The sequence below is a fragment of the Cibotium barometz genome, chromosome 45 (assembly GCF_041138505.1).
Source record: "Cibotium barometz isolate CiBa-2024 chromosome 45, ASM4113850v1, whole genome shotgun sequence".
In the NCBI taxonomy this organism is placed as follows: domain Eukaryota; kingdom Viridiplantae; phylum Streptophyta; class Polypodiopsida; order Cyatheales; family Cibotiaceae; genus Cibotium; species Cibotium barometz.
The window spans coordinates 6,024,892-6,038,898 of NC_141090.1; the positions used below are offsets into that span (position 1 = coordinate 6,024,892).

Sequence of the window (14,007 nt, forward strand, 5' to 3'; positions counted from 1 at the left end):
CAGGATCCAGAGTTTTTCCAGTTTTTGAAAGAGCATGACAAAGAATTGCTCGACTTTGAGGACGAAGATGAAATGGTGAATTTTTTACCCCTCGCAAGGTGCCAAGCTGTCTTGAGCTGGTTCAAAGCACTGTTTTGTGAAATGTCACTAACTTTTTGAGCTGTCTTTTTCTGCTTGTAGTTTTAAGCCATTGACAACAAGTTGTGCTCTTCTTAGCAGGGTGCAGAAGACACCAAAAAAACACAACTATCATCTGAAGATGTCAACAAGGGACTTGTACACCCAGAAGCATTGACCTCTCGTCTCTCCACTTCATTAGTTGATGCTTGGTGTAAGATCATCAAAGAGAAACATCACGTTGGGACTGTTTACAACCTCCTTAGGGCATACCGTACTGCTTGCCATTATGGTGATGGAGAGGAGGATGAGTTTGCAAACAAGTACAGTATATCTAGTAGTCATGTCTTCAACAAGGTCATGTTTTTTACCCTGTCTGAGATAGACGGTGTGTTCAGAAAGATTCTCGGGATTGATTTGAAGGAAGGTTTTAATTTCGAGCCGGAAAAGTGTGCTCGATGGAAAAAAGTGGAGCCTCTTGTCAAGTCATATTTTGGGAACACACTACACATTTTGACTGAGATGAGTGACAATCACATGATTTCCTTCACACTCAAGAGACTGAAGGCATCAACTTGTTTCTTGGGAGCATTACCCAGATTTGCACACAAATATCTCAAGGTTGATTCATTGTTTAGCTCAGCACTACACTGTTGTTAGAAGTTATGAAACCTGCTCAGCTGATATTATTCTTGTCTATTTGAAGGTTGCACTTCATTTTTGGGGAAGAGGAGAAGGTTCTGTGTCTCTGGTTTCTTTCTTGTTTGTTCGAGAGATGGCATTGCTAATGGGGACAGATCACTTGGATGCATGCCTCAAAGGTATATACAAGGAGTATGCAGCAAATTCGAAGTTTGTCAGTGCACCTGCACTTCCCCGTATTCACTTTATGGTCAACTGCGTGGTGGAACTCTATGGGATTGATCTTGCTGCTTCATATCAGCAGGCATTTGTGTTCATCAGGCAATTGGCCATCATTTTGAGAAATGCACTTACTATGAAAACCAAGGTATGCAGCAAGCTTCTATTTACTGATCAAAGTTTTATATCGTTGATAGACTGCAACCCACAGTCCAATTAAATCTCCACAACTTACTGTTTTGTAGGAGTATGCAAAGGAGGAGCACCTGGGGGGATGAGGGGTTTGAAACGGGCTGCAAACTTTGTTATAACAAGGTTGTGTGGGATAGAGGTTTTGCTGTGTATGAGTTGTGAGGGCAAATGACTTATAGTCTCTCTTCTTGGCTCCATTCCTGGGGTGTGACGTCCACTGCCCATATTGAAAGTTTATTAACACTACGTTATTAGTGTATTTGAAATATGCACAAGGCAGGTAACAAAAATCAAGCAAAAGAAATATGGAAGTTATATAGGAAAGCCCTATGCGCATTTTTTTTGTTTTTCGAGCCGGGGTCAAAGACGAGCGGGCTCGTTTTGAGACTCGAACAGAGAAACGCTTTTGTCATTAGCTTCGTCATCCCCAATCTGAAAAGATGCAAGGGGGAAGAGAGCTTGAGCTCTTGCAAGCACACACACACTCACAAAACCCTAATAGAGAACACACAAGGTGAGAGGTTGGAAATCTTCTTCTTCTTCACTCAACACTCAACACACCATATACAAGATAAGAGTACACATACTATGAAAGGTACTCAACCAATACATACAAGGGTTTTCTATAGTGTGAACCTGACTAAATGAGCTGGCGCTATAACTATGCCAGTCTGTAGAATGGCTGTCACACAGCCTGTCATCCCACTGGCCGCATATCACCCATGATCTCACCAACCATGCCAGCGGTGTAAGTGTGGGGCCTATCCCCCAGGCGGGTTATCAGTGTCCACCGCCTCACTGGATGAGCTCTATATCTCAACGCTCCCCCTCGAGCTCAACTCCATCTCATGTACGCCAAGCGAAGCCCTGAATTTGCGGAGCTTCTCTGTACCCAATGCTTTGGTGAAGATGTCAGCTACCTGATTCTCTGTGCTGACACAAACAAGGTCAAGGTCTCCTGCCAAGACCTTCTCTCTGACAAAGTGATAGTGGACCTCTATATGCTTCGTACGAGCATGAAAAATTGGGTTCCTAGCCAACTGTATACTGCTAATGTTGTCACAGAAAATGACAACTTGTCTATCCACTGATAGACCCAAATCTGCAAGTAGCTTTCTCAACCAAGCTACCTCACATGCTGCCATAGCAGCTCCTCTGTACTCGGCCTCTGTACTGGATAGAGCAACCGTAGGCTGCTTCTTGCTGCTCCAAGTCACAGCAGCACTCCCCAAAGAAAACATGAATCCACTGGTAGATCTTCTATCTGAGATACTACCAGCCCAATCAGCATCTGTGTACCCATGTACACATATCTCTGTCCCAGTCTCATAGAATAGTTCACAATGCAAAGTAGACCTCACATACCTCAGTATGCGTCTCAATGCATCCAAATGCGGTTTCCGTGGAGCGTGCATAAACTGACTCACCAACCCAACAGCATAGCTCAAATCTGGCCTGGTGATCGTCATGTATATCAAGCTTCCTACTATGCGCCTATACATAGTAGGATCCTCCAAAATCTCTCTTGAATCTGCACTCAACTTGCCATTCTGATCCAATGGCACTGAGATAGGCTTACAGCCTTGTCATACCATACTTGGACAACATGTCCAAACCATACTGTCTCTGCAGTAATCCAATACCATGTGGTGACCTAATCACCTCAATGTCCAAGAAATATCTGAGGTCCCCCAGATCCTTCATCTCAAACTTCTGTCTATGCAAGATCTTTACATCAAAGATCTCTGCATCATGGTCCCCCATAATGATAAAGTCATCTACATAGATGACAACAAGCACAACTCCTCTATCACCATGTCTCACATACATCATGTGTAGCAGGGTTATAACACCTGTATCCCTTTTGCTCAAGGGAATATCTAATAAGCACACATTTTTCAGCTTTTGGATTTAGCTTAGTTCTCAGCTCATCTGGCACATGCACATATGCAATGCATCCAAAAACTTTCAGATGAGACAAATCAGGTTTTCTGCCAGTAAACCTCTCCTCTGGAGTTACATCATGTATGGCTGCAGTTGGAGTCCTGCTCATGATGTATACTGCTGTAGAAACAACCTCAGCCCATTAGCTATGCGGCATATTCTTCTCTTCCATCAATGCTCGTGCAATCTCAGCAATGTGCTTGTTTTTTCGCTCAGCAACTCCATTTTGCTGCGGAGTATATCTGCATGTAAACTGTCTCCGAATACCATTCTTCTTCAAAAATTCAGAGAACTCATTGGAGAAGTACTCTCCCCCTCCATCTGACCTTAGGTACTTTATATATTTCTGTGTTTGCTTTTCAACCAAAACTCTGAAATTCTGAAAGTGAGTGAACACCTCACTCTTCTCCTTCATGAAATATACCCACACTTTCCTTGTGTGATCATCAATGAATGTCACATAATATCTGCAGCCTCTCATAGACATGACCCCATACATCTAAATGCACAACATCTAGTGCATTTCTGCTCACATATCTGTTACGTGGAAATACATGCTTTGTTTGCTTCCCAAATTGGCATGCTTCACATATTCTCTGCATACCTTCCACTTTAAATTTTGGCAGTCCTGTCACAATTTCTTTAGTCTGCATAGACTTCATTCTCTGCACATTCACATGTCCAATTCTTTTATGCCAAATGTCTGTGTTTGTAACAATTCTTGAACCATTTGCAAACATCGCAGCACTCATTTCAGGCATGTCTACATTCAACGTAAACATTCTGTCCACTCTGTTGCCTTTTGCAACCAACCTGCACTTGTCTTTAAAGTCTTCAACATAACAACCATCAGGATTAAACCGAACCTGCAAACCCTGCTCAATCATCTGGCCAACTGAAACCAGATTCTTTGTTATGTTCGGAACGTGAAGTATATCTGTAAGGTACTTCACTTTGCCATCCTGCATAGACAATGGCACATCTCCAACATGGGCAATTGGATGAGCAGTGTCATCCCCTGTTTTCATAAAACCTGGTCTTTCAAGGTTTTTCATCTCCTTGAACCACTCCCCATGACTTGTCATGTGGTTCGAAGCACCTGCTACCAACCTAGCCTTATATCTGTTTATGCTTCCATCATTGTTATGTTTTACTTTGTACACCCACTTGCATCCAATGGCTTTCTTGCCTTCAGGCAATTGCACTAAGTCCCAAGTTTCATTTCCATATAGTGCATTCATCTCCTCATCCATAGCTTTCTCCCAACACACATTTCCAACAGCCTCATCAATGCATGTGGGCTCTACAACCTGCACAACCTTTGTCATATATGCATAATGATGTGCCACATAACCATCATAGGTAAGCCTCTGCATAGGGTTTTTCACTCTCCCAGATCTTCGCAGCTTTTCATTCATGGCTTCCATAGCCTTCTTTACACCAGGTGTTCTCATAGCTGGGATTCCAAGCTCCTCATCAAGGCTCATGTCTGAGCCACTAGACCCTCCATCAACATGAGAATGCCCTGTAGAAATGTCAGGCATACCAAGGGGCTCAACCACTTTCTCTTTTCCTTTACGTGATGTACTAATCACATTTGCAGGACTGGTATTATGACACAACCTGCCACTCCATGGTCTATCAACAGACCCACTAGATGAGGACTCTCCTGGTCCACTCAAAGACTGTGATTGCTGACCTGCATTCTGTGCAATCACACTTTCACTCACATCCCTACAGCTTCTTTTTCAGCAGCATACCAGCTGCTCATCTCATCAAAGACAACATCCCTGCTTACCCATCCACATACCATACATCATCTTTTTGTGCTGCTTCAACATTTTTAGACATGGCATTCACGACATGCTGCATAACAAACAACCTTTCATTATCCTCATTGTTTCTGCTTGAGGATGCATAGTTGTTCTGTTGCTGCACTTTCCCATTTTGCATGTCAGCCTGCTTCTTATAACATTCTGCCTGCCATGTCCAGGCTTACCACAGTAAAAGCATTCACGTGCATCATTATATTGCCTTTGCCAATTTTCATGACCTCTTTGACTCCCTCTGTCTCTGAATTTGCCTCTTCCACCTGCGTATTGTTGTTGTTGTGAATTCTAGGACTGTTGTTGTTGTTGTTGTTGCTGACTATAATTCTGATTACTTGTTCGGCCACCTCCTTGACCGCATCCACGGCCTCCTCTTCCTCGTCCTCTTCCTGAACTTGTGTAGAAGGCTTGTTGCTCTGAACTGTTTTTGTTTTGTGAAGACTGTTGGTCTTCACCCAAGCTCTTCTCTTCTATAATCAGCATAGACACCAAATCTGTAAAGTTGGGAATGTTTTCCCGAGTCTGAATAGATGTATTAAACGCCTTGTATTGTGGCCCGAGACCACGTAGACAGACTTCCACCTTATCATCATCATCTATTGACACACCAATAGATGCAAGGGATTCCACAATACCCTTTATCTTCAATGCATAGTCATTCACAGACATGCTCTTTTTCTCCACAGTATGAAGTTCATTCTTCAACTGTATCTTACGTGCCTCGGTATTTGTTTCTAGAGTTTTACCAAGGTGTCCCACGCCTCCTTGGGGGACTTGGCATCCTGAATGTGTCCAATCATGGTGTCCTGTATACTAATGGAGAGCCAATACATTACTTTCCTGGCTCCTTGGTTCCAGTCATTAAACTCTTTCACATCTGCAGCAGTCGGATTTATGTCTGGTATCTCCAGTGCCTCTTCATGCTCACCTTCTATGTAGTCCCAATAGCCCTTTCCCATCAGGAAATTCGTCAACCTGAACCTCCAAGCATGGAAGTTTTTCTTATCAAGCTTCTCAGCCACAATCTGGGTTAGCCACAATCTGGGTTATCCCATCATTTGACATCTTGCCAAACACACAATTTTACCAGAAACAACACTCTGGTTTGTCCTGCACAAACTGCTGTATTTTCTGTAGTAGTACTGTAGAACTCTCAAATGTCACAACCAGTGACCTCAATGTGCATACATACACCCAATGGCAACTGTTGACCTCTTTGCAGCACCCACAGTGTCTGCACAGTCAATCTGTCTTCTTACAGTTCTTAAAACAGAGTTCTGCAGAGAATCGATGACTTACCCGCAGTGCTCGAAATCGCCTGCTTTTTGAAAAACGGAGGTCCAGACGCGCCCGAAACGCGTTTTTGACCCAGAAAATGTAGTCCAATAAGACAATATAGTTGCCCTATAGCTTTGCTCCCGCGAAGAAAGCTCCTCAATCAGAGATCGTTTGCCGGTGCCTCCCGTAGAGCTCCCGACAAGGGTGTAGTCACCAACACAAATAGGGAAGAGTAGTTGAAGCTCTTATCCTCGTACCGCTTCCTATGGTTCTCTTGCTTGCAGCTTAGCCCTTAGCACGAACCAGGCTCTGATACCATGAAAAGATGCAGGGGGGAAGAGAGCTTGAGCTCTTGCAAGCACACACACACTCACAAAAGCCTAATAGAGAACACACAAGGTGAGAGGCTGGAAATCTTCTTCTTCTTCACTCAACACTCAACACACCATATATAAGATAAGAGTACACATACTATGAAAGGTACTCAACCAATACATACAAGGGTTCTCTATAGTGTGAACCCGACTAAATGAGCTGGCACTATAACTATGCCAGTCTCTAGAATGGCTGTCACACAGCTTGTCATCCCACTGGCCGCATATCACCCATGATCTCACCAACCATGCCAGCGGTGTAAGTGTGGGGCCTATCCCCCAGGCGGGTCATCAGTGTCCACCGCCTCACTGGATGAGCTCGATATCTCAACACAATCTCAGAGACGGTTTTGCTACTTAAGGCATTACCTTGGAAGACCCATGAGCTGGGCACAACAGCGACCAAGTACTCCCGGAGGAGCACAGGTACCTGTACTCCCTGAGGAGCGAAGGTACTGTTGGACTTGCCACCTGGTGCACCCACTAAAAACTGTATACCCAGTGGATTTCCGGATAGGAATTGCCCTATGTGCATGTGACACACCCATGCCTACAGGTTATGGCTAACCAGGGATATGTGTTTTGGGCTGCCAGCAGGCATGTTAGAAAGGGTGCCCAGGACAGGCCAGGCAGCAGGCACTGGATGGCCACCACATATGCACACGTGTGAAAGTGATGGGCGAAACAGGTGGACGCAGGGCACGGCAGCCACGCAGCCTGAACAGGTGACGGGGGCAGCCATGGACACTGGTTGGGCAGCTAGCCAAGTCCCACCTCTATAAATTGGGCATTTTGGGGACTCATTCAGCATCTCAAAGGTTTTGGAGCCCTGCTATCTGATGCACATATAGGGGGCTTGAAGTTGATCTGCAGCCAGCGTTTTCTGTTAAGGGACAGGGTCAACAGAAGATCTAGGGCTGATCTTTAGGAGACCGCCTTTTAGGAGACCGCCTTTTAGTTACCTTCTGTACGGAGAAATATGCAGTTGTATTTATTTTCATCGTACATTACACAGTTAGGGGTAGGTCTACAGTGTGTGTGCTTGTGCTTGAATGTGTTTGGCTGCTCTTTTCTTTCTCTGATAGCACTTGCACAGCACATGTAGTCCTACAGCTTATGTGGAGATGCTAAGCATGTAGCTCATACAGATGCCTAGGGCAAAACTGGACGTTCTGGATTGTGTGCATGAGCCCAAGAGTACCTTCTAGGTATATAAGAATAGATTTACTGCTCATGATTGCAGCAGTGGTGAGAGCAGGTCTGAGTAGAAAATCCTACTGGTGTGGGGGAGCCCACAACTGGTGCTTAAACCCCCTCATCTGGCGGGCAGGCTACACCCCGTGAGGGGATACAAAGAGAAGCAAAGAAAAACCCTAAAAGCAAACCTGAGAGAGAGAGAGAGAGAGAGAGAGAGAGAGAGAGAGAGATTAATGCAGCTTCTTTCAGGAGTCATACAAAAATGTTTACAGCTGGCAGTATGTCAACTGCCTTGACCTTTGGGTGCAAGCACTATGCACGTATGCTGGCAAGAAGGATCTTCAGCCTCTTGTTTATCCCTTGACACAAATAATTAGTGGAGTAGCCCACTTGGTGCCAACAGCAAGATACTTTCCATTGAGAATGCACTGTGTCAAGATGCTAAATCGGCTGGCAGCTGCAACGGGTACTTTCATCCCAGTTGCAGCTTTGCTTCTAGATATGCTGGAATTTAAAGAGTTGAATAAGCCCCCAACAGGAGGAGTGGGGAAGTCTATAGACTTTGGCTGTGTACTCAAGGTATTGTGCTGTGAACTTCCTCTCAAGTTTCTCACATTTAGTGCCATCATTCTGCTCTCAAGTTTCTTGTATTCATTTAGTGCCATGATTTAAATGCTTGAAAGTAGCAGTAATCTGTTTAATTTTGGATCCACATTGACAAGTGCATGTTAGAAATTGTATACTAACAACAATTACATGAATGTAATGGATTTGCTGATAAATTGCAGGTTTCAAAGCCCACTCTCAAGACACGGGCATTCCAGGATGAATGTGTTGCAGCGGCTATTGAGCAATTTTCCAACCATATGGGACAGTGGAGTTATGCGATTGCGTTCCCTGAGCTAGCTTTAGTTCCTCTCACAGGACTCCGACGTTTTGCAAAGGCAACAAAAGTTGACCGTTTTCGTCGTCAAGTGAAGCAACTTGTGGATCATGTACTATGGCAGACCCGTTGTTTAAGAACTTGTGTTGGAAAGTGAAAACTGTAACACTACATAGTTTGCTTGTAATGGACCACTGCATAGTCTGCCTGTAATGGACCTCAGTTGGTTGGACATGGTTGCAGATTGAACAGAACATCGAGTATGTTGGAAGAAAGCGTGATGGTGTAAATTTCTCCCCCAAGGATGCCCATTTGGTGTCATCTTTCTTGCAGGTTTGGTTTGAACTCTTCACCATCTTGCTCCCAACCTTTTGGTTGCTAACCTTTCATTGTCTGTTTAAGCAATTATCGTTTTTGTGTGCAGGAAGAGAAACTTGCAGGTCTTAGCCCTTTATCGAAGTTTGCTGCTAGTTTAAGGCAGAGTGCAGAACAGCGGCGAGCAAATCTACACACATCGAGGTACTGCTATCAATCAAACAGTCTGCTCTCATCATGTTGAAGGTCCGAACTAGCATTGTTGTGGTATCAAGTTTGTCTGTTGTAGTCAGCTCTGTTCAAGATGTGATCACTCTTGATGGAAAATGTTGTTCTTGTCAGTATACTGGTGAAGGAAGAATCACAAGGAAAGTTTTCCAAGAAGGAGAGTGTATTGCGTGAAGGGGAGGACGTTGAGGATGAAGTTGCAAACGTGTTCAGCTCTGATTGGCTTCCTTCAAAAAAGGTCACAAGGTGATGGATTTCATTTCTTGATGAGCTTGCTTTGGCCTGATGGGTAAGCAAGCTAAGTTTTGTGTCTTAAAACCATAAAAATTTTCCGTATTGAGTAACCAAGAATGTGGCAGAGTAGGCTGTGCATGTGTGCGTACGCGTGTGTGTAGCCTAAGCACTAGTAGGTGCAATTTCTTTCAGCTTTACTTACTTTTAGTTTTGCTTTAGCATGTTTGTTGTTAAGCTTTAGCTCTGGAATGTTTCATGTTCTGTACTCAGATTGGCTCCAGAAGACAAAGCTAAAGCAAAGAGCCCAAAAGCAGCAGGCCGCGCAAAAGCTGAAGATGACTCGGATGCAGAAGATATTGTAGAAGATCTAGAACTCTCTTCAGATGATGATGATGATGATGATGGCAACACGGAGGTTTTGGCTTCAAGTGACGAAGAGCAAGTAACACAGGCCAAATTGAAAAGACAGAAACAGTCATTCACATCACATGACAGAAAGCCAAAAAAGTGGAGTAAAGGAAGTGTGAACCAGAATCCAGACAAGAAAAAGAAACGAAGGATCGCAGAAACTGGGAAAGAAGCAAACGGGGCTCGCAAGAAGGGAGTTTTCAGAAGGTAAGATTTTTCTCATGTGTCGGTTGAGATTATTAAGCTGTATCATACTGATGTGTGTTGCAGATAAAATGCCTTAAGAGTGCAGTGCTATATTTGGCATAAGTCACGAATTTATGAATCTGTTTAAGATAGAAGCTAACTGATTTTGTTTTAAAATATTGGGATGCAGATAGGGGTGTCTGTGCCTAGATAAACATGCTGCTGAACACTTGAAAATGGTGCCACTTGAACACTTGAAAACGGTGCCAGAGATTTGAGAGCTGGATATGTGTACGATTTTTTTTTTTTGCGGTATTGGAGGGCAGCCATGTACTGTGCTATTGTTTGCGTCTCCCAGTCTGGAGTTTTTTGACAGTTGGTGCGTAAACTTGAAACGTGGAAAAATACTTGTTGATAGAGGTAATCAGAAAAGAGTACTTTCTGTGAGGGCCGTTTTTTGAAGTTGGATTACAGACGTCATTCTAAATTTGGCTGTCTAACTTCAGTTGGAAATATGTGCCTTAAGTTTTTTACTTCTTTACAAGACTGTCATATGTTTGTTCTCTAGCTCCGAGCTAAGGCAATGTTGAGTTACAATCTTTGGCTGTAGCAGCTCTGGTGTTCGGTAGCAATGTTTTGGAAAAGCACTCTAGCTTTATCAATTTTGAGACAGCTCTCAGTTGGCAGCAGTTCAAACTCTCCTTGGAGCATCATGACACTTTTGGTGTGGTGGTGTTTCTCAAGTTGACGCTGTTGCTGAAAACTATCAAGGGCTAGTGTGGAGTGGGAAGAAATCAAATGTAGTTAAATAATGGGTGGGTGACCTTGTTATTGATATGGGTGATAAGGGACAATCACTATGGATTAATATAAGATTAAGGAGATAATCTCATACAATGGCCATGATGCTTAAGTGAGTTAACCTCTCACCAAGAGGATAGAGATAGCTTTCCACAAGCTAAGGTTGAAAGCTATGAGGCTCCAAGAGTCAAGATTACTAATATCAAAATATGTGTCAAAAGATACAATAGTAGGCCATGATCTCCCTTTCATACTTGAGCCAATGACCATTTTCTCCCACAAGTGTTTCGCCCTCGAAATCAAAGGGTGGTCACATAAAAATCAAACATGTACAAAAGGTTATATATGAAAGCCAAAAATTATGATCAAGTCACTGTCATGAAAGACCCAAATACCATAACATGAGGAGTATGATCCCGAAGGTGAAATGGGAAGGATGAGGGTCTTCCGTCGATGATAAAGCTAAGCAATCTCCTACTTGGATTAAAGGAAAGACCATTGTCGATGATGAAAGTAGCCGAATATTTCTCAGGGTCAAAAGTATAGTGCAAGAAGCCAATGTCGATGATGAGGCTAGATATGAATCCTCTTGGGTGAAATGGATAAATGAAGTATACATCACGAACCTTCAAATTCAATGTGACAATAGCTCTTGCCATTAGGACATTTTGGAGGTCATTCGTAGGGCTTTGTAAGAAAATGGTCGATTCTTATTCTCTCTAGAAAAAATCTTGAAATATTAAAATAAAGAGAATGTAAAAGTCATGAAAGTGCAATCTTTGAGCTAGAAAGGTAAATTTTATCCCTAGGCGGTCATCTTAAAGTTCGTTGGAACCTTCTTTGAAATGATACATTCGAAATTGCAAGAATAAAGTTAGTTCAGGAGGATATTATTGCAAGGAAGATAGTTATGAGGGAGTTAGAACCTTTATCTCTAATTTCAAAAGACAAATACAAGCCTTTCTCACTATGGCCAATCATATTCTTTCACTCTGCATCATATAGTATACTTACTCATTCTTAGAACACTCCAATGGTGGAGAACAACCATGTACACACTCATTCTATTGAAGAGTCTAATCATGAAAGCATTAAGAGAAAGTACCGTCTGTACATTGATCTAGATAGTGCGTATGCGTCTCTTCAAAAACGCAGAAGTGGACAACTATTGCTCTCATCAGATGTTAAAGATCATATGAGGTTGTCGGGGGGAAGCAACACATAGACCTTTGGTGTGATGGTTCCATCTATCCTATTGACCTCCGTATTGCTTCACATCGTCCCTTTTCAAATCTCACAAGTCTCTTACGTTTTGTAAGTGATGGCGCCACAGGCTTACTAGGATATTGTAAGTCAATTTCTTACATGCAAGAAAGAGAAAGGCATTATTCACAACACTTAGTAAATGAGCTTCTTGGCTTGTCTGGTGAATACAAGACAGAAAGTTAGATTTGAAGAACAAGAATGTCAAATCAATAAACTAAGAAGTGATCTTCGTAAATATAGAGAAAAAGACAATCATTGGATGGCGTATATGAAAAAGAAAGCTAAAAAACGTCGAGAACTTGAGGCTCGATTCTGGAGGCCTGAAGAAGAGAATCCAAGCCATAAGGTAAGATTGCACTGAATGTATTCCCATTCACGTCTTTTGTGTTAGCACTTAATATTATTTTATTTGCTGGGTTTCTTTGTGATTTACATGTTCTCTACCTTAGTAATGAGTAGTGCTGTATTTGTAGGGTTGTCATATATCCTGACAAAGAGAATATCAATCCCAATCTTAATCCAGCAAAGCAACTAAAACCATTCGTGACATCAAGAATGGCAAGAGAAATGATAAATAGTAGATGAATTTGTAACCAACAATACAGTTTCAGTTGCGGATATTCAATTTGCCACGTATTCATGTGGAGTCAGTCGTAAGGGTTATAGTGCCATCCAGAAGTCAGTGTCATCCCTCCTTGAGGCCAAAGGCATTAAAGCAAAGCTACTTCCAACACCTACAAAAGTTTGGAGACATAGGGAGGAATTAAACACAGAATAGCTTCACTATGTTGGTCACTCATACCACATTGTAGGAGAGTTTAAGGGAGAAGGTGGCAGCATATTCTACAGTGAACACAACAATATATTCATGGACTTGGAGCTCTTGTAAAAGAGAATGGTGGAGTTCTATGATATTACATTTGAGGAGATAGGTGTACTTCAGCTTGTCATCAAGCTTGATGAGTGCGAGATTATCAAGGAGAAAAAGATGGGAAGGGTCACAATAACACTTATGAATAGGGCTCTTTGTAATTACGGTAGGGATGATCCAAAGTATTTTAGTGTGTGCAATCCGAGACGAACATCTGGTGGCTAGGTTCATTTGAGGTCAAGAAAGAGGACCATGAATCCTTGTTTTGGGTATTTCATCAGACACATATTCCTAATCTCATCAAAGAACAAATGAATGCAACCAGGATGCTCCATGTAGAGAAAAGGGGGGAATTTCAAGTCCAATGGTATCTTGTGGGTGACTTAAAGACTCTCAAGTGCTTATTTAATTGCAGCAAAGGGGCAATGCAAAGTCTCCATGTCTTTACTGCATGGACTCTGCAAGGGTGATGGACAGTGGTGGAGACGACCACCGAACATACAAATTTTGGATGAGAACTTTAAACCAGTGTTTAAGATTCCTCTTTCCAATGTGCATATATGCATGTTTCATGCTTTGTGTCGTACATAAGAAACTAGTATATCTCCACATTGGCTTTGCTTGGAAGATCAAGAATGTAACAAAGGGGAAAGAAGCTATCTCTGCATTGGAGAAGGTGCTATGAGAAATTGGACTACATGGAGGTAATGTCCAGATTTTAAAGGACAGTAAAAAGTCATCAAATGAAAAGGAAGCTCCAATGAAGCCCTCCATTGGAGGTGTTAAGGTAAGAAGATTTCTTTCCAAGCCAATGAATAATCAGCAACACAAACCTACAAAGTTAGAAAAGCAATATACAACAACCTACACAAGTCGAATCGAATACTAACAGTGGGAAAAGCTTTGTAATGCAGTGAAAGACCACGAAGGTGCTTCAAGGAATGGCAAAGCAGATGTTTGGCGTTCAATTGATACTCTGTTTCAAATGTGTGAGAAAGTCAACTACTCATAGCAAGACAAAAA

At 42.6% G+C, this 14,007-nt stretch overlaps 1 protein-coding gene across 4 annotated transcripts in view; it reads left to right on the forward strand.

Annotated features, from left to right (window-relative positions):
• LOC147612355 (Noc2p family) overlaps nt 1-10,587 on the forward strand; it is a 44,117-nt gene extending 33,530 nt beyond the window's left edge. For 2 of the 4 annotated variants that reach the window (XM_086782974.1, XM_086782976.1), the window contains exons 6-15: nt 4-75; nt 220-738; nt 824-1,126; nt 8,042-8,371; nt 8,581-8,787; nt 8,919-9,008; nt 9,100-9,194; nt 9,333-9,464; nt 9,723-10,067; nt 10,237-10,587. In XM_086782974.1, the coding sequence (XP_086639100.1) occupies nt 4-75; nt 220-738; nt 824-1,126; nt 8,042-8,371; nt 8,581-8,787; nt 8,919-9,008; nt 9,100-9,194; nt 9,333-9,464; nt 9,723-10,067; nt 10,237-10,240 (2,097 nt within the window). In that variant the 3' untranslated portion in view covers nt 10,241-10,587. Of the gene's footprint in view, nt 1-3; nt 76-216; nt 739-823; nt 1,127-8,041; nt 8,372-8,580; nt 8,788-8,918; nt 9,009-9,099; nt 9,195-9,332; nt 9,465-9,722; nt 10,068-10,236 lie in introns of all 4 variants that reach the window. The other 2 variants (XM_086782973.1, XM_086782975.1) reach the window with 1 other exon arrangement.
• Nucleotides 10,588-14,007: the final 3,420 nt, after the last annotated feature.